The sequence below is a fragment of the Tamandua tetradactyla genome, chromosome 15 (genome assembly GCF_023851605.1).
Source record: "Tamandua tetradactyla isolate mTamTet1 chromosome 15, mTamTet1.pri, whole genome shotgun sequence".
Classification (NCBI taxonomy): domain Eukaryota; kingdom Metazoa; phylum Chordata; class Mammalia; order Pilosa; family Myrmecophagidae; genus Tamandua; species Tamandua tetradactyla.
The window spans coordinates 54,082,402-54,107,023 of record NC_135341.1 but is presented as its reverse complement, the minus strand read 5'-3'; the positions used below and the strand labels follow the sequence as shown (position 1 = coordinate 54,107,023).

Below are 24,622 nucleotides of genomic sequence, written 5' to 3'. Positions count from 1 at the left end.
TCATTTAAAAATTCTAGCTTACATGGCCCACTGGGGTTTAGGGATTTGCTGTAATTAACACTTATCTCTACTGATATTTCATCATTAATTAGCACAATCTGAATTCTAAAAGGTAGACTTACCATAGGCGTTGCTACCTGATCCATTAACTTCAATAACAGAGTCTGAGCTTCTTCTCGAACCTTATCTTTGGCATCTCCCATTCTGTCTATTAAAGCTACAATAACTAGAGGGAGGGAGTGAGAAAAAGAGTAAATATTTACTAACATCAATCAAGAACTAAATTTTACAAAATTACAAACAGCAATCATTCCCTTGAATGAAAAGTTGCAAGGTAAGAAAATTAACTGTTTTAAGTTCTTTACTCACAAGTCTGATCAAAGAAAATCACTGAAAAGTTTCAAAAGAATATACACAGGATGTCTCTACTTACAAATATACAAGAATTTGTATATATGTGGCATCTAGTCAGGCAAAAATATATGAAAAACTCTAATGAACAAAAACAACTTAAGGTAATTCATAAGTACTTAAGGGTGATTAAGAATCATGGTGTAAGGGAATTCAATATAGAGTGAGATCAATCTGAAAAGCAACCAGATGTTGAAATCTGAATTATATTTTTAAAAGGGAAAGAACGGACCACAGAGAAAAGGAAAAGGCATAAACACATTATGCCAGAACTAACAAAAATGAGCAAGTTTCTCATTGGCTCGGGTGGAGAGGAAAAGCTTGCTGAAGATTACGAACAAATAAGGCTACTGAGATAGAGAAGCAACATATACAGTAAGAGAGCTTGAACATAAAAGCCAGCAAATCAAAAGGAAACTGTCAAAGCAGCACAGTGGTGGGAGTCAGTAAACTAGGACTCTGGTCCCAATATTCCTATTGCCTCAAAAAAGTAGTCAGTATATCAAACCCCATCTGCCCTTCCTTATAACTGAAAAGTAAGTGAAATTACTATATAATACCTAGAATTACCATTAGGTGTAAAGTGCAGTCTTTAACAACTAACAGTAGGGAGGTAATATATGGTAAGGGTCACAAACAATTCAGTTAGGGAGATACAGGAAATAGGGGAAATGAGTACAGTCTAAGAACTATAGTACTGCAAATTACCTGTGTTAAACTAACAATCTCACTTTTGAGGAGACAAGAGGTGATGGGAGGGACTTATGAATTGGAAAGTTGATGCTCCAGCCAAAAGGGAGGCTATAACAAAGCTTCATCCAAGAACTGCATGGTGGAATGGAGATCAGGGTTGCCACATTGTCCAGTATTTCAAGATGAGCCAGAATAAGGAATTTTTATATAAAACTTCCAAATTTTAAATCTTGAGTCAATGTTTTAAAATAATGCATAAGCACACAATCAGGAAGATGGCCAATAAGAGTGGCTCAAGATTAGCCCTGCTCCACAGAAAGGGTGGAGAAGGAACAGGAGGGTGACTGAGGTGGTGATTCAGCAGTGCAGCTGACCTAGGAGAGCCTCCTGCACCACATGCAGCAGCCCTGGTTGCAGAAGCCAAGGAATTTGAGAGGCAGAAGGCTGGAGTCTGGTGTGGAGGCACGGAGTTGAGGAGACCGAGGGAGTGCACGGACTGGAGTACAGGACTAGGAAGTAAGCTAGGCCGTGTTCCTTGGGCAAGCTACTCTCACCAGCACAGCCCCATGACCGGCAACTCAACGCACACTCCACATACCTGAATCCCATCACCCTCTCCCATTCCCCTGGCTCCAGGCATCCCAACCCCATCAGTCCCCAGTGCACGTACCTGCCTCACACCCCAACCCCAAGTGTAGCCCAACCCACCTCTCCTGCACACCTCCAGAGCACTACCTCCCCTTCCCTGTTCCGTGCAGGCTGTTGTCAGTGCATAAAAGTTGTGGGCACTAGCATCCATACCTACACTACCCCCACTACCCGCCCATTGTGTCACACAGCTTCACCCCGCCCTCCCTGAACTCAGTGCATCCCTTTACAATACTCCCAGGATCACACATGCACATGGGGCCCCAATCACTTCACTGAGCTCTGGGAACCACACATTATAGCAGTCCTAGAACCACCCATGAGCACAGCCCTCGGTCTCACTTCCCAACTCTGAGAAAGTGTTGACCTACGCAGCCGGGTCACATCTAATGCCTGTGCGCAAAGGCGTAACGCTGACCTGCTGCCACAGTTCTATGCATGCACACAAAGGGCACTGTACCTTAGACCCACAGCACAACAGGGTAACGGCCCCCAGGCTGGTGTATCCACACAGCTACATCCTTCCTAGCCACTGGGTGCCCACATTCACAAGCATCAAAGTAACATCCCCAACCTGCGCCGATACCTGCCCTGAAACAAATTATGGTACTCAGTGCTCCACCCGGTGCCTTGCTCCCTGCTGTACTATTCCGCAAACACAAGGCCGTAGACTACTGAAAGAAATGAACTCCCAAAGCAAATCAATCATGATATTAGCAGAAGATCACTAAGCATATCACAGTGCAGACAGATACAGCCCGGCCTAATGACCAAATTAAAATACTAGAGGAGACACATTGGAATGACTAATCAAAGACGTTTATACAACTCGACTTAATAAAATAAGTGGGACAGCAAATGACATAAAGGAGATCACGAAGACAGTAAAAGAGCACAAAGAGGAATCTGAAAGAATAAACAGAAAAACAGCAGAAATCCACAGAGATTAAAGACTCTGCTGACCAAATAAAAACACATTAGAGGCACACAACACCAGATTTGAAGAGACAGAAGAAAGAAAGAGACAGATATAGAGAACAGGATAATTGACTTGGAAGACTCAAAACAGCAAATGGCAAAAAAGATGGAAAAAACTGGATGGGAACTCAGGGAAATAATAGACAAAACAAACCGCGCAAATATAAGAATCATTGGTATCCCAGAAGGAGAAGAGAGGAGTAAAGGGCTAGGAAGAGTAGCTGAGGATATAATGGGGGAAAATTTCCCAATCCTCATAAAGGACATAAATATACAAGTCAAAGAAGCCCAAAGAACTCCAAACAGAATAAATCCAAATAGGCCTTCCCCAAGGCACATATACTAATCAGTCTGTCAAATGTTGAAGAGAAGCAGAAAATCCTGAAAGTGGCAAGTAAAAAACAATCTATTACCTACAAGGGAAATCAAATAAGACTGACTTCAAACTACTCAAACAGCACCCTGGAGGTGAAAGGGCAATGGTATGATATATTCAAGATCCTGAAAGACAAAGACTTCCAGTCAAGAACTCTGTACTCAGCCAAATTATCCCTCAAAATTGAGGGGGAGATTCAAGTTTTCACATGCAAAGAAGTCCTGAAAGAATCTGTCAACAAGAGACTGGCCCTACAAGAAATACTAAATTGACTGAAAGTGAAAGGATGGGAAAAGATTTTCCATGCAAGTTGTAACCAAAAGAAGGCAGGAGTAGCTATACTAATATCAGACAAAATAGACTTCAAATGTAAAGACATCATAAGTGACAAAAAGGACACTAAATTCTAATTAAAGAGTCAATTCACCAAGGAGATATAATAATCACAAATGTTTATACTCCCAATAAAGGAGCTCCAAAGTACATGAGACAGACACTGGCAAAACTGAAGGGAGTGACAGATGTTTCAACAATAATAGTAGAAAACTTCAATAGACCACTCTCCTCTATAGATAGAATAGAACAACCAGATAGAAGATCAACAAGGAAATAGAGAAGTTAAATAACTTGATAAATGAATTAGACCTAACAGACATATATAGGTCATTACACCCCAAAGGACAGTTTATATACTCTTCTCTACTGCTCATGAAACATTCTCCAGGATAGATCATATGCTAGGGCACAAAACAGGTCTTCTTAAATTTAAAAATTTATAAAGCACAGATTATATACTCTTCTCTAGTGCTCATGGAACATTCTCTAAGATAGATTATATGCTGGGGCACAAAACAGCTGTTATAAATTTAAAAATACTGAAATTACTCAAAGCACTTTCTCTGATCACAATGAGATGAAACTGGATCTCAATAACCACCAAAGAATGAGAACATTTACAAATATATGGAGATTAAATAACACACTCTTAAACAACCAGTGGATCAAAGAAATTGCTAGAGAAATCAGTAGCTACCTGGAGATGAATGAAATTGAGAATACAACTTATCAGAACTTATGAGATGTGGCAAAGGCGGAGTTGAGAAGGAAATTTATTGCCTTAAATGCCTATATTAAAAAACAAGAAAGAAGCCCAGAGGGCTGGGAGAATCAGGAGAGGGTGGTGTCTAGGAGACCTGCAGGAGGGCATTTCATGAAAGAGGGAGTAAGGCTGGGTGAGGGGTACGTGGGGCACACTACTGATCACTACACTACTTTTGTGTATGTCTGAAAAGGTTCAGAACAAAAAGTTGAAAAATATAACTCAAAAGTTAAAGAAAATGGAGAGTAGGTGAGACTTCCAGAGAAGATGGCGGCTTAGTAAGGTGCGCGCATCTTAGTTCCTTCTCCAGAACAACTACGAAACAGTAAGAACAGCGCCCGGAGCCACGACAGAAACCGGACACACAGTGTACCCCAGTCTGGAACAGCTGGACCGGCTACGAGACTCCGCTGAGGTGAGCTTCCCAAGCGGCGCACACTTCCCCGGGGCCGTGGCAGCTGGCTGCCGGCGCCCCTCCCTCCATCCCTCCCAGTCCAGCTGAAAGACTCGAAGAGTCGAGTTCCCCAAGCCGCGGTGGCTGGCGGCCGGTGCCCCTCCCTCATGGGTGGCTTCCCGGGCCGGCTGGGAGCTTCGGATCAGTGGTTCCCCAAGCTGCGGCGGCCGGCGCCCCTCCCCGACGTGCGGCTTCCCGGGCCGGCTGGGAGTCTCGGATCAGCGGTTCCCCAAGCAGCTGCGACCGGAGCCCCTCGCACACACGTGGCATCCCGGGCCGGGTGGGAGCCTCGGATCGGTGGTTCCCCAAGTCGCGGTGGCCGGAGACTGGCGTCCCCCCAACACACGCGGCTTCCCGGGTCGGCTGGGAGCCTCGGATCAGCGGTTCCCCAGGCCGCGGCGGCCAGTGGCTGGCGCCCCTCCCACACACATGGCTCCCCGGGCCGGCTGGGAGTCTCGGATCGGCGGTTCCCCAAGCAAAGGTGGCCGGCAACCGGCGCCCCTCCCACACACGCGGCTTCCCGGGCCAGCTGGGAGCCTTGGATCGGAGGTTCCCCAAGCGGCAGCAACCGGCAACCGGAGCCCCTCCAACACACATGGCTTCCCGGGCCGGCTGGAGCCTCGAATAGGCGGTTCCCCAAGCTGCGGTGGCCGGTGCCCCTCCCCACAGGCGATTTCCCGGAAGGAAAGGAAAGAGTCTCCAACAGTAGTAGAGACTGAGTCCAACCTAACACCAATAGTGGCATTAAGGAACAACTTCTGACTACTAAAAATAGGCCCTCAGCTCAGGCGAAACTGATCAAGGCGGAAGTTGCCTATTGGGCTAACTAAAAAAGAGGAAAGGGGGCGAAACAGAGCCTTCTGTGGCTGTTTCTACGGATGCTTCGTTGCCTCTGGGCTCAGTGCTGGGATTACACAGGTTGTAACTGCCCCTAACGCAGAAACAGGCTGCATTCAGGGCTCTCTACCAACTGAACCTTCCCCGCGGGAGGGGTGAAATGCAACTCAGGTGGAATCCCTCTCTCAAGGAATTCAGATCCCAGGACTTCACAATGTGAAGCCATTAAAACCAACCTACAACCTTTCCTCTGTCTCCACCACACACCCAGCAGCGAGAGTCTTCCAAAGTTAAAGGAGCCACAATATCTTTTGCTGGTGGGACCTGCAGACAGACAAGTACGACATACCGGGCAGGATAAGAAAAACAGAGCCCAGAGACTTCATAGGAAAGCCTTTCAACCTGCTGGGTACCACACTCAGGGAAATCTGATTAAATGCCCAGACTCCAGCAAAAAACAAATCACACCAGGAAAATTGAAGATATGGCCCAGTCAAAGGAACAAACCAATAGCTCAAATGAGATACAGGAGCTGAGACAACTAATTCTGAATATATGAACAGAAATGGAAAACCTCTTCAAAAACCAAATCAATAAATTGAGGGAGGACATGAATAAGGCATGGGATAAACAAAAAGAAGAAATGGAAAGTCTGAAAAAACAAATCACAGAACTTATGGGAATGAAAGATACAGTAGAAGAGATGAAAAAAACAATGGAAACCTACAATGGTAGATTTCAAGAGACAGAGGTTAGACTTAGTGAACTGGAGGATGGAACATCTGAAATCCAAAAAGAAACAGAAACTATAGGGAAAAGAATGGAAAAATTTGAGCAGGGGCTCAGGGAATTGAATGAAAATATGAAGCGCACAAATATACGTGTTGTGGGTGTCCCAGAAGGAGAAGAAAAGGGAAAAGGAGGAGAAAAACCAATGGAAGAAATTATCACTGAAAATTTCCTAACTCTTATGAAAGACCTAAAATTACAGATCCAAGAAGTGCAGCGCACCCCAAAGAGAATAGATCCAAATAGGCATTCTCGAAAACACTCACTAGTTAGAATGTCAGAGGTCAAAGAGAAAGAGGATCTTGAAAGCAGCAAGAGAAAAACAATCCATCACATACAAGGGAAACCCAATAAGACTATGTGTAGATTTCTCAGTAGAAACCATGGAAGCTAGAAGACAGTGGGATGATATATTTAAATTACTAAAAGAGAAAAACTGCCAACCAAGACTTCTATATCCAGCAAAATTGTCCTTCAAAAATGAGGGAGAAATTAAAACATTTTCAGACAAAAAGTCACTGAGAAAATTTGTGACTAAGAGACCAGCTCTGCAAGAAATACTAAAGGGAGCACTAGAGTCAGACACGAAAAGACAGAAGAGAGAGTGTGTTAGTTAGATTCAGTTGTCAACTTGGCGAAGTGAGCATACCTAGTTCTGATGCTACTGACACAAGCCAATGGTACGTGAAACTCATCTGTTGCTAATTACATCTGCAGTCGTCTAAGAGGCGTGCCTGCTACAATGAGTGACGTTTGACTTAATTGGCTGGTGCTTAAATGAGAGAACGCAATGTAGCACAGCCTAGCAGCGCAGCATTCCTTATCTCGGCACTAGCAGCTCAGCCCAGGCCTTTGGAGATGCAGAAAGAAGTCACCCCGGGGAAAGCTGTTGGAACCCAGGGGCCTGGAGAGAAGAACAGCAGAGACCATCTTGTGCCTTCCATGTAAGAAAGAACCTCAGTGGAAAGTTAGCTGCCTTTCCTCTGAAGAACCAACAAAATAAATCCCCTTTTATTAAAAGCCAATCCGTCTCTGGTGTGTTGCATTCCAGCAGCTAGCAAACTAGAACAGAGAGGTATGGAGAAGAGTGTAGAAAGAAGGAAAATCAGATATGATATATATAATAAAAAAGGCAAAATGGTAGAGGAAAGTATTACCCAAACACTAATAACACTAAATGTTAATGGACTGAATTCCCCAATCAAAAGACATAGACTAGCAGACTGGATTGAAAAACAGGATCCTTCTATATGCTCTCTACAGGAAACACATCTTAGACCCAAAGATAAACATAGGTTGAAAGTGAAAGGTTGGGAAAAGATATTTCATGCAAATAACAACCAGAAGAGAGTAGGAGTAGCTATACTAATATCCAACAAATTAGACTTCAAATGTAAAACAGTTAAAAGAGACAAAGAAGGATACTATATACTAATAAAAGGAACAATTAAACAAGAAGACATAACAATCATAAATATTTACGCACCGAACCAGAATGCCGCAAAAAACGTGAGGAATACACTGCAATTACTGAAAAGGGAAATAGACACATCTACCATAACAGTTGGAGACTTCAATTCCCACTCTCATCAATGGACAGAACATCTAGACAGGGGATCAATAAAGAAACAGAGAATTTGAATATTACAATAAATGAGCTAGACTTAACAGACATTTATAGGACATTATACCCCACAACAGCAGGATACACCTTTTTCTCAAGTGCTCATGGATCATTCTCAAAGATAGACCATATGCTGGGTCACAAAGCAAGTCTCAACAAATTTAAAAAGACTGAAATCATACACAACACTTTCTCAGATCATAAAGGAATGAAGTTGGAAATCAATAATAGGCGGAGTGCCAGAAAATTCACAAATACGTGGAGGCTCAACAACACACTCTTAAACAACCTGTGGGTCAAGGAAGAAATTACAAGAGAAATTAGTAAATATCTCGAGGCAAATGAAAATGAAAACACAGCATATCAAAACCTATGGGGCGCAGCAAAGGCAGTGCTAAGAGGAAATTTATTGCCCTAAATGCCTATATCAGAAAAGAAGAAAGGGCAAAAATTAGGGAATTAACTGTCCACTTGGAAGAACTGGAGAAAGAAGAGCAAACTAACCCCAAAGCAAGCAAAAGGAAAGAAATAACAAAGATTAGAGTAGAAATAAATGAAATTGAGAAGATGAAAACAATAGAGAAAATCAGTAAGACCAGAAGTTGGTTCTATGAGAAAATCAACAAGATTGATGGGCCCTTAGCAAGATTGACAAAAAAAAGAAGAGAGAGGACGCAAATAAATAAGATCAGAAATGGAAGAAAAGACATAACTACTGACCTCACAGAAATAAAGGACGTAATAACAGGATACTATGAACAACTTTACACTAAGAAATACAACAATTTAGATGAAATGGACAAGTTCCTAGAAGGCATGAACAACCAACTTTGACTCAAGAAGAAATAGATGACCTCAACAAACCAATCACAAGTAAAGAAATTTAATCAGTCATTCAAAAGCTTCCTAAAAAGAAAAGTCCAGGACCAGACGGCTTCACATGTGAATTCTACCAAACATTCCAGAAAGAATTAGTACCAACTCTCCTCAAACTCTTGAAAAAAATCGAAGTGGAGGGAAAGCTACCTAATTCATTCTATGAAGCCAACATCACCCTCATACCAAAACCAGGCAAAGATATTACAAAAAAAGAAAACTACAGACCAATCTCTCTAATGAATATAGATGCAAAAATCCTCAACAAAATTCTAGCAAATCGAATCCAGCAACACATTAACAGAATTATACATCATGAACAAGTAGGATTCATCCCAGGTATGCAAGGATGGTTCAACATAAGAAAATCAATTAATGTAATACACCATATCAACAAATCAAAGCAGAAAAATCACATGATCATCTCAATTGATGCAGAGAAGGCATTTGACAAGATTCAACATCCTTTCCTGTTGAAAACACTTCAAAGGATAGGAATACAAGGGAACTTCCTTAAAATGATAGAGGGAATATATGAAAAACCCACAGCTAATATCATCCTCAATGGGGAAAAATTGAAAACCTTCCCCCTAAGATCAGGAAAAGACAAGGATGTCCATTATCACCACTATTATTCAACATCGTGTTGGAGGTTCTAGCAAGAGCAATTAAACAAGAAAAAGAAATACAAGGCATCAAAATTGGAAAGGAGGAAGTAAAACTATCACTGTTTGCAGACGATATGATACTATACGTCGAAAACCCGGAAAAACCCACAACAAAACTACTAGAGCTAATAAATGAGTACAGCAAAGTAGCAGGTTACAAGACCAACATTCAAAAATCTGTAGTGTTTCTATACACTAGCAATGAACAAGCTGAGGGGGAAATCAAGAAACGAATCCCATTTACAATTGCAACTAAAAGAATAAAATACCTAGGAATAAATTTAACCAAAGAGACAAAAAACCTATATAAAGAAAACTACAAAAACTGTTAAAAGAAATCACAGAAGACCTAAACAGATGGAAGGGCATACCGTGTTCATGGATTGGAAGACTAAATATAGTTAAGATGTCAATTCTACCTAAATTGATTTACAGATTCAATGAAATACCAATCAAAATCCCAACAACTTATTTTTCAGAAATAGAAAAACCAATAAGCAAATTTACCTGGAAGGGCAGGGTGCCCCGAATTGCTAAAAGTATCTTGAGGAAAAAAAACGAAGCTGGAGGTCTCATGCTGCTGGACTTTAAGGCGTATTATGAAGCCACAGTGGTCAAAACAGCATGGTACTGGTAAAGATAGATATATTGACCAATGGAATCAAATACAGTGTTCAGATATAGACCCTCTCATCTATGGTCATTTGATCTTTGATAAGGCAGTCAAGCCAACTCACCTGGGACAGAACAGTCTCTTCAATAAATGGTGCCTAGAGAACTGGATATCCATATGCAAAAGAATCAAAGAGGACCCGTATCTCACACCCTATACAAAAGTTAACTCAAAATGGATCAAAGATCTAAACATTAGGTCTAAGACCATAAAACAGTTAGAGGAAAATGTAGGGAGATATCTTATGAATCTTACAATTGGAGGTGGTTTTATGGACTTAAACCTAAAGCAAGAGCACTGAAGAAAGAAATAAATAAATGGGCACTCCTCAAAATTAAACACTTTTGTGCATCAAAGAATTTCATCAAGAAAGTAGAAAGACAGCCTACACAATGGGAGACAATATTTGGAAACGACATATCAGATAAAGGTCTAGTATCCAGAATTTATAAAGAGATTGTTCAACTCAACAACAAAAAGACAGCCAACCCAATTACAAAATGGGAAAAAGACTTGAACAGACACCTATCAGAAGAGGAAATACAAATGGCCAAAAGGCACATGAACAGATGCTCAATGTCCCTGGCCATTAGAGAAATGCAAATCAAAACCACAATGAGATATCATCTCACACCCACCAGAATGGCCATTATCAACAAAACAGAAAATGACAAGTGCTGGAGAGGATGTGGAGAAAGAGGCACACTTAATCACTGTCAGTGGGAATGTCAAATGGTGCAACCACTGTGGAAGGCAGTTTGGCGGTTCCTCAAAAAGCTGAATATAGAATTGCCATATGACCCAGCAATACCATTGCTAGGTATCTACTCAGAGGACTTAAGGGCAAAGACACAAATGGACATTTGCACACCAATGTTTATAGCAGCATTATTTACAATTGCAAAGAGATGGAAATAGCCAAAATGTCCATCAACAGACGAGTGACTAAACAAACTGTGGTATATACATACGATGGAAAATTATGCAGCTTTAAGACAGAATAAACTTATGAAGCATGTAATAACATGGATGGACCTAGAGAATATTATGATGAGTGAGACTAGCCAAAAACTAAAGGACAAATACTGTATGGTCCCACTGATGTGAACCGACATTAGAGAATAAACTTGGAATATGTCATTGGTAACAGAGACCATCAGGAGTTAGAAATAGGGTAAGATAATGGGTAACTGGAGCTGAAGGGATACAGACTGTGCAACAGGACTGGATACAAAAACTCAAAAATGGACAGCACAATACTACCTAATTGTAATGTAATTATGTTAAAACACTGAATGAAGCTGCATCTGAGCTATAGTTTTTTGTTTTGTTTTTTATATATTTTTTTATTTTTTATTTTTATTTTTTTCTCTATATTATCATTTTATTTCCTTTTCTGTTGTCTTGCTATTTCTTTTTCTAAATTGATGCAAATATACTAAGAAATGATGATCATACATCTATGTGATGATATTAAGAATTGCTGATTGTATATGTAGAATGGAATGATTTCTAAATGTTGTGTTAGTTAAAAATTTTTTTTAATTAATAAAAAAATAAAAACAAGAAAGATCAAAAATAGAGGACATGACAGCAAACCTGGAGGAACTTGAGAAAGAACAGCAAACCAACCCCAAAGCAAATTGGAGAAGAGAAATAACAAAGATTAATGGAGAGATAGATGAAGGGGGGAATGAAAAACAATAGAAAGAATCAATAAAACCAAAAGTTGGTTCTTTGATAAAATCAATAAAATCGATGGGCCACTAGCAAGACAGACAAAGAAAAAGGAGATGATGCAAATAAAGAAAATCAGAAATGGGAAGGGGTACATTACAACAGTCCCTGAAGAAATAAAAGAAATCAAAAGTGGATACTACGAACAACTATACATCAACAAATGAGACAACTTAGATAAAAAGGACAAATTCCTGGAGACACACAAACAAGGTACACTGACTCAGGAAGAAACAGAAGATCTCAGCAAACCAATCACAAGTAAAGAGATTCAATCAGTCATCAAAAATCTTCCTACAAAGAAAAGCCCACAGCCAGATGGCTTCTCAGGGGAATTTTATCAGACATTCCAGAAAGAACTAACACTAATCCTGCTCAAACTTTTCCGAAACGCTGAGGAAAAAGGAACTCTACCTAGCTCATTTTATGAAGCTAATACCACTTTTTAATACCAAAAGCGGGTAAAGATGCTATAACAAAGGGAAACTACAGGCCAATCTCCCTAATGAACACAGATGCAAAAATTCTCAACAAAATATTAGCAAATTGAATCAAACAGCACATTAAAAAAATATACACCATGACCAAGCAGGGTTTATAAAAGGAATGCAAGGATGGTTCAACACAAGAAAATCAATTAATGTAATACAGCACATGGACAAATCAAAAGGGGAAAATCACATGATCATCTCAATTGATGCTGAAAAAATATTCGACAAAATTCAGCAACCCTTTCTGATAAAAACACTCCAAAAGATAGGAATCAAAGGTAACTACCACAACATGATAAAGGAAATATATAAAAAACCGATAGCCAGCATTGTACTCAAAGGAGAGAAACTGAAAGCCTTCCCCCTAAGATCAGATACAAGACAAAGATGCCCACTATCACCACTATTATTCACCATTGTGTTAGAAGTTCTAACTAGAGCAATCAGGTAGGACAAAGAAATAAAAGGCACCCAAATCATAAAGGAAAAAGCAAATCTCTCATAATTTGCAGATGATATGATACTATATTTGGAGGATTCTGAGAAATCTACAGCAAAGTTACTTGAGCTAATAAATTCAGCAAGGCAGCAGGATATAAAATTAATGTGCAAAAATCAGTAACACTGCTATACACAAGCAATGAGCTAGCTGAGGAGCTCATGGCAAACACACATGACTGTGTTTGCCATGTGCTGAGGAGTCAGCTAGCTGACTAGAAAAGGAAAAAATTCCACTTAAAACAGCAACTAAAAGAATCAAATACTTAGGAATGAACTTAACTAAGGATGTAAAGGACCTGTGCACAGAAAACTACATAACATTGCTAAAAAAAATCAAAGGAGATCTAAATAGGTGGAAAGACATGCCCTGCTCATGGATTGGAAGGCTAAATACAGTTAAGATGCTAATTCTCTCCAAGTTGATCTACAGATTTAACACAGTACCAATCAAAACTTCAACAACATACTTTGAAGATTTGGAAAAGGTTCATCTAGAAGGGAAACCAAATTTATCTAGAAGGGAAATCAAATTCATCTAGAAGGGAAAGAGACCCTGAATAGCTAAATGATCCTAAAAAAGAAGAACAAAGTGGGAGGATTAACACTTTCTGACTTTAAAATCTATTATAAAGCCACAGTGGTGAAAACAGCAAGGTATTGGCACAAAGACAGAAACACTGACCAATGGAATTGAATAAAGAGTGCAGAAATAGACCACCAAATCTATGTACAACTAATTTTTGACAAGATGCCAAAATCCTTTGAATTGGGACAAAATAGTCTTTTCAATAATTGGGCATGAAAGAACTGGATATCGATAGCCAAGAGAATGAAGGAAGACCTGACCCCTAACTTACACTCTACACAAAAATTAACTCAAATTGGATCAAATAGCTAAAAATAAGAACTAGCACCATAAAGCTTCTAGAAGAAAATGTAGGGAAACATGTTCAAGACCTAGTAATAGGAGGTAGTTTCCTAAACTTTACACTGAAAGCACAAGAAACAAAAGAAAAACAGACAAATGGGAACTCCTCAAAATAAAATGCTTCTGCCCCTCAAAAGACTTTGTCAAAAAGGTGAAGAGGCAACCAAGCAATGGGAGAAAATATTTGGAAATCATATATGAGACAAAGGTTTGATTTCCTGTATATACAAAGAAATCATACAACTCAACAACAAAAGAACAAACAATCCAATTATATAATGGGCTAAAGATAGGAATAGGCATTTTTCTGAAGAGCAGATACAGATGGCTCAAAAGCACATGAAGAGATATTCATTTTCAGTGGCTATAATGGAAATGCAGATCAAGACTACAATGAGATACCACCTCACACCTATAAGAATGGCTGCTATGAAACAAACAGGAAACTATAAGTGCTGGAGAGGATGTGGAAAAACTGGGATGCTTATGCAGTGCTGGTCAGAATGTATAATGGTGGAGCCACTATGGAAGACTATTTGGCTGTTCCTGAGGAAACTAAATTCCAATTTGCCCTATGACCCAGCAATAGCACTACTTGGTATATATCTAGAAAGGCTGAAAGCAATTACAGAAACAGACATTTGCACAGTAATGTTCATAACAGCATTATTCACAATCACCAAAAGATTGAAACAAACTAAATGCCCATTGTGCTGGTTTGAAAGGATGTGTGTCCCCTAGAAAAGCAATGTTTTAATCCTAATCCCATTTTGTAAAAGCAGCAGTTTCTTCTAATCCCTATTCAGCACTGTATGTTTGAAACTGTAATTAGATCATCTCCCTGGAGATGTGATGTAATCGAGAGTGGTTGTTAAGCTGGATTAGGTAGCAACATGCCTCCACCCATTCGGGTGGGTCTTGATTAGCTACTGAAGTTCTACAAAAGAGGAAACATTTTGGAGACAAGAGATTCGGAGAGAGCAGAGAATGCTGCTGCACCATGAAGCAGAGAGTCCATGAGCCAGTGACCTTTTGGAGATGAAGAAGGAAAACGCCTCCCAGGGAGCGTCATGAAACCAGAAGCCAGGAGAGAAAGTTAGCAGATGATACCATGTTCGCCATGTGCTCTTCCAGCTGATAGAAAAGCCCTGACTGTGTTTGCCATGTGCCCTTCCACTTGAGAAAGAAACCCTGAACTTCATCAGCCTTCTTGAACCAAGGTATCTTTTCCTGGATGCCTTAGATAGGACATTTCTATAGACTTGCTTTAACTGGACCATTTTCTCGGCCTCAGAACTGTAATCTAGAAACTCATTAAATTCCTCTTTTTAAAAGCCATTCTGTTTTTGGTATATCGCATTCTGGCAGCTAGCAAACTAGAATACCCATCAACAGATGAGTGGATTAACAAAGTGTGATATATACATATGATGGAATATTATACAGAAGTAAGACAAAATGATGTCCTGAAGCACATGACAAGATGGATGAGCCTTGAGGACATACTGCTGAGCAAAGTTAGCAGACACAAAAGGATAGATACTGTATTAGCCCACTTTCATGACCAGCATTGGTCATAAAAGGACTATAGTACAGAGATAGGGGACTTAGAGATAGACAGAAGCTAGAGATGGGTGAACCAACTCCAACGTAAGGGAATAGATAGGAGCAAAGGAGATTCTCTAATTGGTCTAGAGGTAATATCACCATATTGAAGATGAACAAGATTGAATGGGATTGTATAGACATACATGTCCCAATGACTCACACTAGAAATATGAGTAAGTTCTTGTAAGAATTACTTCAAAGATATGATTCTTGTATAAAAAGGGTTTAAACCCAGGGATTCTGGTATAAAGAGTGTTTAAATCCCAGTAGGGGGAAAACTGCTATTGCATGCTATGAGCAATGTTCAAAAGGAAACCATCAGCACTACCACAGCAACAGCAGAGGTAAAGAATGCAGTGAGGGACAAGACTTAAGAGGAGGTTTACATTTTCTATTTGGCAAGGGTGTGTTTATTGGTTTTCTTTCTCTTGGGAACAATGAAATTATCTAAAATTGAGAATGTTGATGGACTGTGGACTTTGGCCCTCTACAAGATGCCTGATGAATTCAGATGGTTAAAGGACACATTGATAGAGAAGTAGACTGGCGAACTATGGTGTATACTTATGAAAGAAGGTTGTGCTGCTACAAAAAGGAACAATGTCTTGAGGCATGCAACGATGTGAATGAACATGTGGGACATTTGGTGAGACAAAATAAGCCAGAAACAAAAGAACAAGAATGGTATGGTCACATTTAGAAAATGCTTATAAGAAAACAGAGGCCTAGATCGTAAGCTTTTAGAGCAGACACATTAAGTCCGGAGTGATGATTATTATTTCTGGATTTTGAGGGGCTATCTTATATATATATATATAACCTGATATTTAAAGATAAGAGCAAAGCCGAACAGGTTGGGGTTAAAGTAAAATTCAGAACATAGGGATAAGGAAGACAGTGGCTATATTTTAGAATCACACATACTCTTTAAGACCAACGGAGGAAAGGTTTATTTGATATGGAACTGAAACTTTCTGAAGTACATAATCTAATTTAACCTATCTGTATAGCTCATTTGAACAACTGAAACACACGGAGACAGAATAAGAAAGAGGTCCTTTAATCTCGTATAGATTATTGTAATATCTGGAAACACCCTAGAGTATATTAAGCAGACAATGAAAAAGTATTAGCAAAGTACCTGGAGGGAGAGGAAAAAGAATATGGAACTATTAAACCTAACCATCAGGGAATTCCCTGATACTGTGTCAAACTTTAGGGATACCCAAACCAAATAGGCCATGCCCTTGATCATAAGGCTTGCTCTTGTGAAGCTTATGCAGGTAGCGGAGAAGCTTAGACTACCTATAGGGATGCCTAAGAGTTACTTCTGGAGGACCTCTGTTGTTGCTCAGATGTGGCCTCAGTTTCTCTAAGCCCAACTCTGCAAGTGAAATCATTGCCCTCCCCTCTACGTGCAACATGACATCCAGGGGTGAAAGCCTCCCTAGTTAGGAGGGAGATGATTCCCAGGGATGAATCCAGACCTGGCACCACGGGATCAACAATTATATCCTGACCAAAAGTCGGAAAAGAAGTGTAATTAATAAAGTATCAGTGGCAGAGAGAGTTCAAATAAAGTCAAAAGGCAACTCTGGAGGTTGCTCTTATGTAAGCTTCACATAGACCTTGCTACCTATCATAACCTGCCAACCCCCAACCAGGACCATTCTCGCCAATCCTAAAGAACACCTAGGGCAATATATAAGATTCCATAAGTGTTCCGGGCACCACAGTAACTTTCCAGAAACCTATAACCTCCGGATGGGTCCCTGGTCCAGGTAAGTCCCGAAACCTAGCCCAACCTCTCCAGAACATCAGATAGTTCTATCTCCCTACCCCATAATAGTGACAGAAACTTCCAATAGCAAAAATTTAGAATTGCCATAGCCCAAACAACCGCAAAGAGAGGTATGGAAAGATAAAAGGTGATGGTGGAATTGTACATAGAAGACAGGACTTAACAAAATAATATGAATGCTGAATCATTACACTGATATCTCTTTAAGTCCCCAATATTTTAGAGCAGCCAGAAGTAAAAATCTAAAATTGTGAAAACGTAACCCACATCAAAGTCTAAAATATGTTCTACAACTAATTGTGGTGCTGTGCTTTAAAATTTATGGCTTTTTTGTATATATATTATTGTTCACAAAAAAAAGAAGGAAAAAAAAGTTGATTGTGGTGGTAAAAAAGCATTTAAGCCCTTTAGTCTCCTATATTCTGGAGCAGCTAGAAGGAAAAATATGAGAGGATCATATTGTAGCCCAAGACAAACTCTGGGATCTGTCCTATAACCACTTGTTGAAGAGTGCTTTGAAAACTACTGCTTTTTTATTTCTTTACTTTGTATATATATTATACTATACAATAAAAAAAGTAAAAAAAAAAAAAAAAAAACCAACTAAGAGGAAAATGTCTGTATGGCAATACCTAGAATGATTTTTAAACAAATACAATAAAACTAACTTACCCATCGCTACGAAGGACTTAAAACGTGTTGATAATCTGTCCGCAAAGGCACTTAAAATTTCCAATCCCATTAATGATACCTACAGATAGAATAAACATTTCAATGAATACAAATTACTGAAACATAGTTTAATATCTAGTATAAATTTGTCATGTAAATATCTTCACAATTTATACCAATGTTTTAAAAATAAAAATATAAAGTATTCAAGGGTAAACAGTCACAAAGTTGGAGTATCTATTCTCAAATGGTTAAATAACACAAAATAATACTGTGTGAATATGTAAAAAGAAAGTAATAAAGCATATTTGGTAAAATGTTAATTGGTGAATTAGGTGAAGCGTAACCAGAAGTTTATTTAGCATGCTTGAAAATTTTGAAATATTTTCTAAAATTAAACAGTTAACAATTAAAAGAACACTATGAATTACAGAAGATTTCTAGCCTCAGTCTAGAACACAGATACTAGAAACAGTCTTGCTTCCACTCTAACAAGAAAAACAACAAATAAATCTACAAAATTATAACTATTCTTGAATGCATCCGAAAACAGAAGTAGCAGAACAACAAATTAGCCTCAAATCTAAGGAAAAACAGAGGCCTCCAAAGGAAAACAGAACTCAAACAGAAGCAAGATTGAGTCACAATACAAGTGGTAAGAAGAATTCAGCTATGTTTAACAAATTGTTAAAGGCTGACTGTGGGCTAGCATAAAAGTACAGAATCCCTAGAAGCTGCAGACATAAGAGGAGTTCATACCAAACACAGGGTCTTTCTCTATGATCCTCTACTGGGCTCTCATAATTAATACTGACAGTAAAGTAGGAAATTGGAGAAAGTTACCTCTCAGTGGTGCAGGTCTGGAAGGGGGTAGCAACTGCCTCTTCAGTAAAGACGCAAACCTTCCTTATAACTTTTCCCATTAGAAGCAAAAACTTGAAGCTACTGAAGGGAAGGTAGCTTCCCTTGTTTGACAAACACTGACACCTAAGGACATAAGCAAAAACCCAATGCTTTGGAAGGAAAAATTAAGAGGGTAGATAAAGCATTCAATAGCAGTGGGACGATATCAAATTGCCTAACATACAGGTGATAGTAATACCATAAGGAGAAGAAAGAGAGGATAAGACAGAAGAAATACTTGGAGAAAATGGCCAAGAATTTGGCAAAAATAATAAAAGCCCTCAAATCACATATCTAAGAGTTTCAGAGAACCTCAAGAAGGAAAAAAAGGCAAAAAACACCAAGACGTATCATATTCCAAACTGCTGAAACCAAAACAAAAAGAAAACCATAAAGTCAACAAGAGGCGGAAAGAAAAGACACATTACATACACAAGTACAGCTGACTTCCTGTCAAAAAGTATGTGAGATTCTGCAGCTACGAAAGTGAGCATTATCCCACACAGCAACCGTTAAAAAAAAAAAGTTGAAAAAGAGATCAGACTTCATATGAATGGAACTGATCTGGTTATGCCTAAGGTAAAATCAGACTAAAAGGTAAAGAATGGTACTGACTGTACTTTCAAACTTCAGTGTCTATGTGAGACTAAAGAAAGAGATGTTCATTTGGTGAAAAATTTATATTTTTGGTAGCACTATCTAACTTATATGTCAGTTTATTCGAATACCATAATTACATGGAACTTTGAATAGGGAGTGAGATCTTGTTGGTTGGTACAAGTCATTGTGATGCCCCAAAACATCCTAGAGTAATCTTGGCAGGAAATAAAAAATTATTTGCCAAGTCCCCTTGATGGACTGTAGAAAAATGTGGAAATATTAAACTTCCCCACCTGGGGAAGACGTAAGATTCTCACAAGCCTAAGGGACTGCCAAACTGATGGGCCAGGCTGTCTATCTCAGGGTTTGCCTTTATGAAACTCACTTCTATGAAGAAGCTAAATCTACTTATGATTATCCCCCCCATATGGGGCATGACTCACCCTAAGAGTCACCCCCAAAGAACCTCTTTTACTGCTTAGATGTGGCTTCTAACTGTAAGCCAACTCAGCAGAGGAACTCACTGCCCTTCCCCACATATGGGGCATGACTTCCAGGGGTGTAAATCTTCCTGACAATGTGAGACACGACTCCCAGGGATAAGCCTGGCCCTGGCATTGTGGGACTGAGACAGCCTTCATGACCAAAAGGGAAAAGAGAAATGAAACAAAATAAAGTTTCCATGGTTGAGAGATCTCAAATAGAGTTGAGTAGTCATTCTGGAGATTATTCATATACTGGATATAGATATTCCTTTTCAGTTTTTGGTGTATTATAGTAGCTAGAGGGAAATACCTGAAAGTGTTGAACTGTAATCCAGTAGCCTTGATTCTTGAAGATAACTATAACTATCTAGCTTTTAAGTGTGACCGTGTGATTATGAAAACCTTGTGACTGACAATCCCTTTATCCAATGTATGAACAGATGAGTAAGAAAATAAAGACAAAAAACAAATGAATAATGGGGGGAGTATGAGGTTATGGGATGTATGATAGTCAATTCTACTTGCATTTTTATTCTTAGTTTTACATCTTTTGTAGTAATGAAAATGTTCAAAAAATAGATTGTGATGATGATGCACAGCTATATGATGATACAGTGAACAATGATTGCAAACTTTAGATAATTATATGGTATATAAATATATATCTCAATAAAATTGTATTTAAACAATACATTTGAGGAAGAAGACAATAGAGTCACATCTTTACAGGGCTGAAATAAAATTCTGTCAACCCCAAATTCCAATAATCAGAGAAAATATCTCTAAGAAAATTGAGGAGAAGTAAAAACTTTTTCAAATAAACTAAATTTGAGAGAATTCATTACAATAGACCTGCATTACAAAAACTGGATAAGGGAAACTCTTCAGGCAGAAACACACGACACCAGACAAAAACCTGGATGTCTACCAACAAATAAACATCTCAAAAAATAGTTGAAATAATGTAGATATAAAAGGTTTTTTTATATCTTTAATCACTCGTTAAAAAATGGACATTCTAGAGGGCGCAGGTAATTCAGTGGTTAGAATGCCCGCCTTTCATGAGGGAGACTTGGGTTTGATTCCAGGACCATGCACACCCCCCCCCCAAAAAAGGACATTTTACAGCAAACAAATCTAGTAGCTAACTTTAACATGGTCACAGAATAAACGATCACTATACAAAAATATATTGTTTCTGTATATTAGCATTCAAAACTGGGGACTAAAATTTTTTAAAAAAGGATCCTTTAACCCCTTTCCAACATGAAAAAGTTAGAATGGTTATAACCCAGAGACCCCTAAAGATTGGGAGTAGGATCAATGAAGAAAGAGGAGTCTTATTAGAGAAGATAGGATTTAACAGATGAGTATGACTGCTGAATCACTATACTGATGTTTCTTCTAGCCTCTGGCATTTTGGAGCAGCTAGACAGTAAAATCTGAAGTTGTGGAATTAATAACCCATACCACACTTTGAAATCTCTTCTGTAAGTACATTTTAAAATGTCCTCTGAAAAATATTGCTTCTTTCTTAAAAATTATTTTTTATTTTTTATGTTATATTTCACACATACACACACACAAAAAAAACATTAAAAAAGGGATCCTTTAAAGAACTACCAAAAAAAAAAAGACAGTATATTTAGATATAAGTTCTAACAATTATGTGCAAGGTTGGTGTGCTGAAAACTACAAAATGCTGAAAGAATTCAAAGTAGACTTAAATAAATAGATCTATGAAGTACATGGACTGAAGACTCAATTGATTATGATTTCAACCCCAAAAATTGTTCTATACCATCAAGGCAATGCCAATTAAAATCTCAGCAGGATCTCTCTGTTTTGGAAATTGACCAGCTGATTCCAAAATTTATATGGAAAGGTATATGAATGAGAACAGGCATATCAATGTTGAAAAAGAGCAACAAATTTGATGGAGCAACATGTAGCACTTAAAAAAGGATGAATGATAGATCAATGAAATAGAAGACAATACAAAAATACACACACACACATAATTTGGTCAATTGATATCTAACAAGTAAAAACAACTGAATGAAGAAAAAATATTCTTTTCAACAAATGTGATGTTTAAATTGTACATCCACATACACAAAAAAAATGATCCCCAAACTATACCTCATACTATACATAAAAATTAACTCAAAATGGATCAGAGACCTAAATATAAAATTTGAAACTACTAGAAGAAAAAACTGGGGAAAATCTTTTTGACCTGGATTAAGCAAATAATTCCTAGATGCAATAGGAAAAGCACAATCCAAAAAGAAAAAATTGAACAAACTGGATTTCATTAACACTAACATTTTCTCTTCAAAGAAAACTGCTAAGGAACTGAAGACAAGCCAAAGACTGAGAAAAAATATCTGCAAAACACTTATCTAATAGCTAATTGGCCTCTCTGAAGAAATTGACAAGCTGACTCTATAAAATTCACATGAAAATCCAAAGGACCTAGAATAGACACAACAATTTTGAAAAGTAACACAAATTTGGGGGACTCACATGTCTCAATTTTAAAACTTACTACAAAACTACAGTAATCAAGATACTGTTCACATTGGCATAAGGACAGATACATAAACCAATGGAATATAAAATGAGAGTCCATAAATAAACTCTTATATTTATGTGCAATCGATTTTCAACAAGAGTGCTAAGACAATTTAATGGATATAGAACAATCCTTTCAACAAATGGTGCTAAGGCACCTGAACAGCCACATGTAAAATAGAATGAAGTTGGACCCCTACAAATACCAAATACAAAAATTAACTCAAAATAGGTTGTAGACCTAAATGTAAAAGTTTAAATGGTAAACCTCTCATAGGCATAGATCTGTGATCTTCCCAATAGCATCTTAGATATAACAACAAATACAAAAGAAATAAAAATAATAGATAGATTAGACTTCATCAAAATTAAAAATTTTGTCCTTCAAAGGGCACCATCAAGAAAGGGAAAAGACAACCATAAAATGGGAGTGAACATTTGCAAATCATACATCTGATATGAAACTTATATCTCTAATATATAAAGAATTCAAGGTCAATGACAAAAGGACACAAATTACCCAAGTTTTAAAATGGGTAAAGGATCTGAATAGACATTTATACGAGAAAATACACTAATGGACAATAACCATATGAAAAGGTGTCTAACATAATTACACATCAGGGAGATGCAAATCTAAACCATGAGATACCACTAAACACCCACTAAAATCAACAGAATGAAAAATGACAAGTATTGTCAAGAATATGGAGAAACTGGAACCCTCATACAGCACTAGTGGGAATGTAAAAACCATTTAGGAAAACATTCTGACAGTTCCTCAAACAGTTAAACATAGTTAGAGTTACCATATGAATCAGCAATTTCCGCTCTTAAATATATACCTAAGAGATTTGAAAACATGTCCATAAAAAAACTTAAACACAAATGTTTATAGCATCATTATTCATAATAGCCAAAAGGTGAAAATAACCCAAAGTCAAATCAATTGTTGAACTAATAAACAACATATGAGACATCCATACAATGGAATATTTTCAGTCATAAAAAAGGAATGAAGCACTTGGCATACACTACAACACAGATGAGCCTGGAATACATTATAAGTGAAAGAAACCAGTTACAAAAGACCATATAGCATATCATTCCATTTATATGAAATGCCAGAATAGGCAAACCTATAAAGATAGAAAACAGATTACTATTTGCTTAGGGTTTGCAGTTATGGAGGTCTAGGCGGGTGACAGCTAAAGTGTACAGGGTTCTTTTGTGAGGTGATGAAAACTTTTTAAAATTAACTGTGGTGATGATTACACAAAACAGTGACTATACTAAACCATGACTGAATCATACATTAAACTCAGTGAATTATATAGTATATGAATGATATCTCAAAGTTTTTAAAAACATAGCTGAAATCCAGAAAGTCTCAATTACATACAAAATTTAATACATGAAAGCAGTTTCTCAAATCAGCAAGGAAACAAGCACTCTTAATAAGACGTCAGTTAGGAATCAATACCCACAATATACTGGCAAAATTATTAAAAGATATATGCCAAGGTTATTCATTGCAAGAGACTGGAAACTATCCAAATATTCATCAATAGAGGACAGATTCAATGAACTATGGTACATCTGCACTATAGGGTACAACACCGATTTAAAATAAGAAATGGGGGTGGGGAGTGGCGTGGGAATATGGCAGAATAGGGAACTTCAGGATTCAGTCCTTCCATCAGAACAATTAGTAAATAGGCAGGAATTCTCTGAAACAACTATTTTAGAAAAGCTGGAGGTCAGCAGAATGTTGTCCAGCAGCCTGGGAAGAGCTGGAGGAAGAGGCTCGTAAATTATGATAAAGACTGCGGCAGAGAGACTTAAACATGCTACCCTTTCTCAGGGGTATACGATCACATATTGACATATTATCAAATGTCAAGGACAAGGAGAGAGATCTGATCTGAAAGCTTTAAGAGAAAAGCAATGTGTTATGTTCAAGAGAGTCCCAATTAGATTGAATACAGATTTCATATCAGAAACTAGGGAGGCAGAAAGGCAGTGGGTTGAAAGAAAACACTTGCCAACCAAGTATTTTATACCTGATGAGACTTTCAAAAATGAGGGTGACGGGCAGGTAGGTGGTTCAATGGTAGAATGTTTGCCTTTCATGTATGAGACCCAGTTTGATTTCCAGACCATGCACCATCACCACCAACACCCCTAAAGAAT

General features: G+C 38.3%; 1 protein-coding gene across 9 annotated transcripts in view; it reads right to left on the bottom strand.

The window, feature by feature from the left end:
- The window catches only part of CLASP2 (cytoplasmic linker associated protein 2), a 290,913-nt gene that overhangs the window by 228,489 nt on the left and 37,802 nt on the right, over positions 1–24,622 (bottom strand). For 8 of the 9 annotated variants that reach the window (XM_077129874.1, XM_077129866.1, XM_077129868.1 and 5 more), the window contains exons 2-3: positions 17,865–17,943; positions 123–226 (exon numbers count right to left, since the gene is read on the bottom strand). In XM_077129874.1, coding sequence (XP_076985989.1) covers positions 123–226; positions 17,865–17,934 — 174 coding nt within the window. In that variant the 5' untranslated portion in view covers positions 17,935–17,943. Of the gene's footprint in view, positions 1–122; positions 227–17,864; positions 17,944–18,707; positions 19,758–24,622 lie in introns of those variants that run through there. The other variant, XM_077129873.1, reaches the window with a different exon arrangement.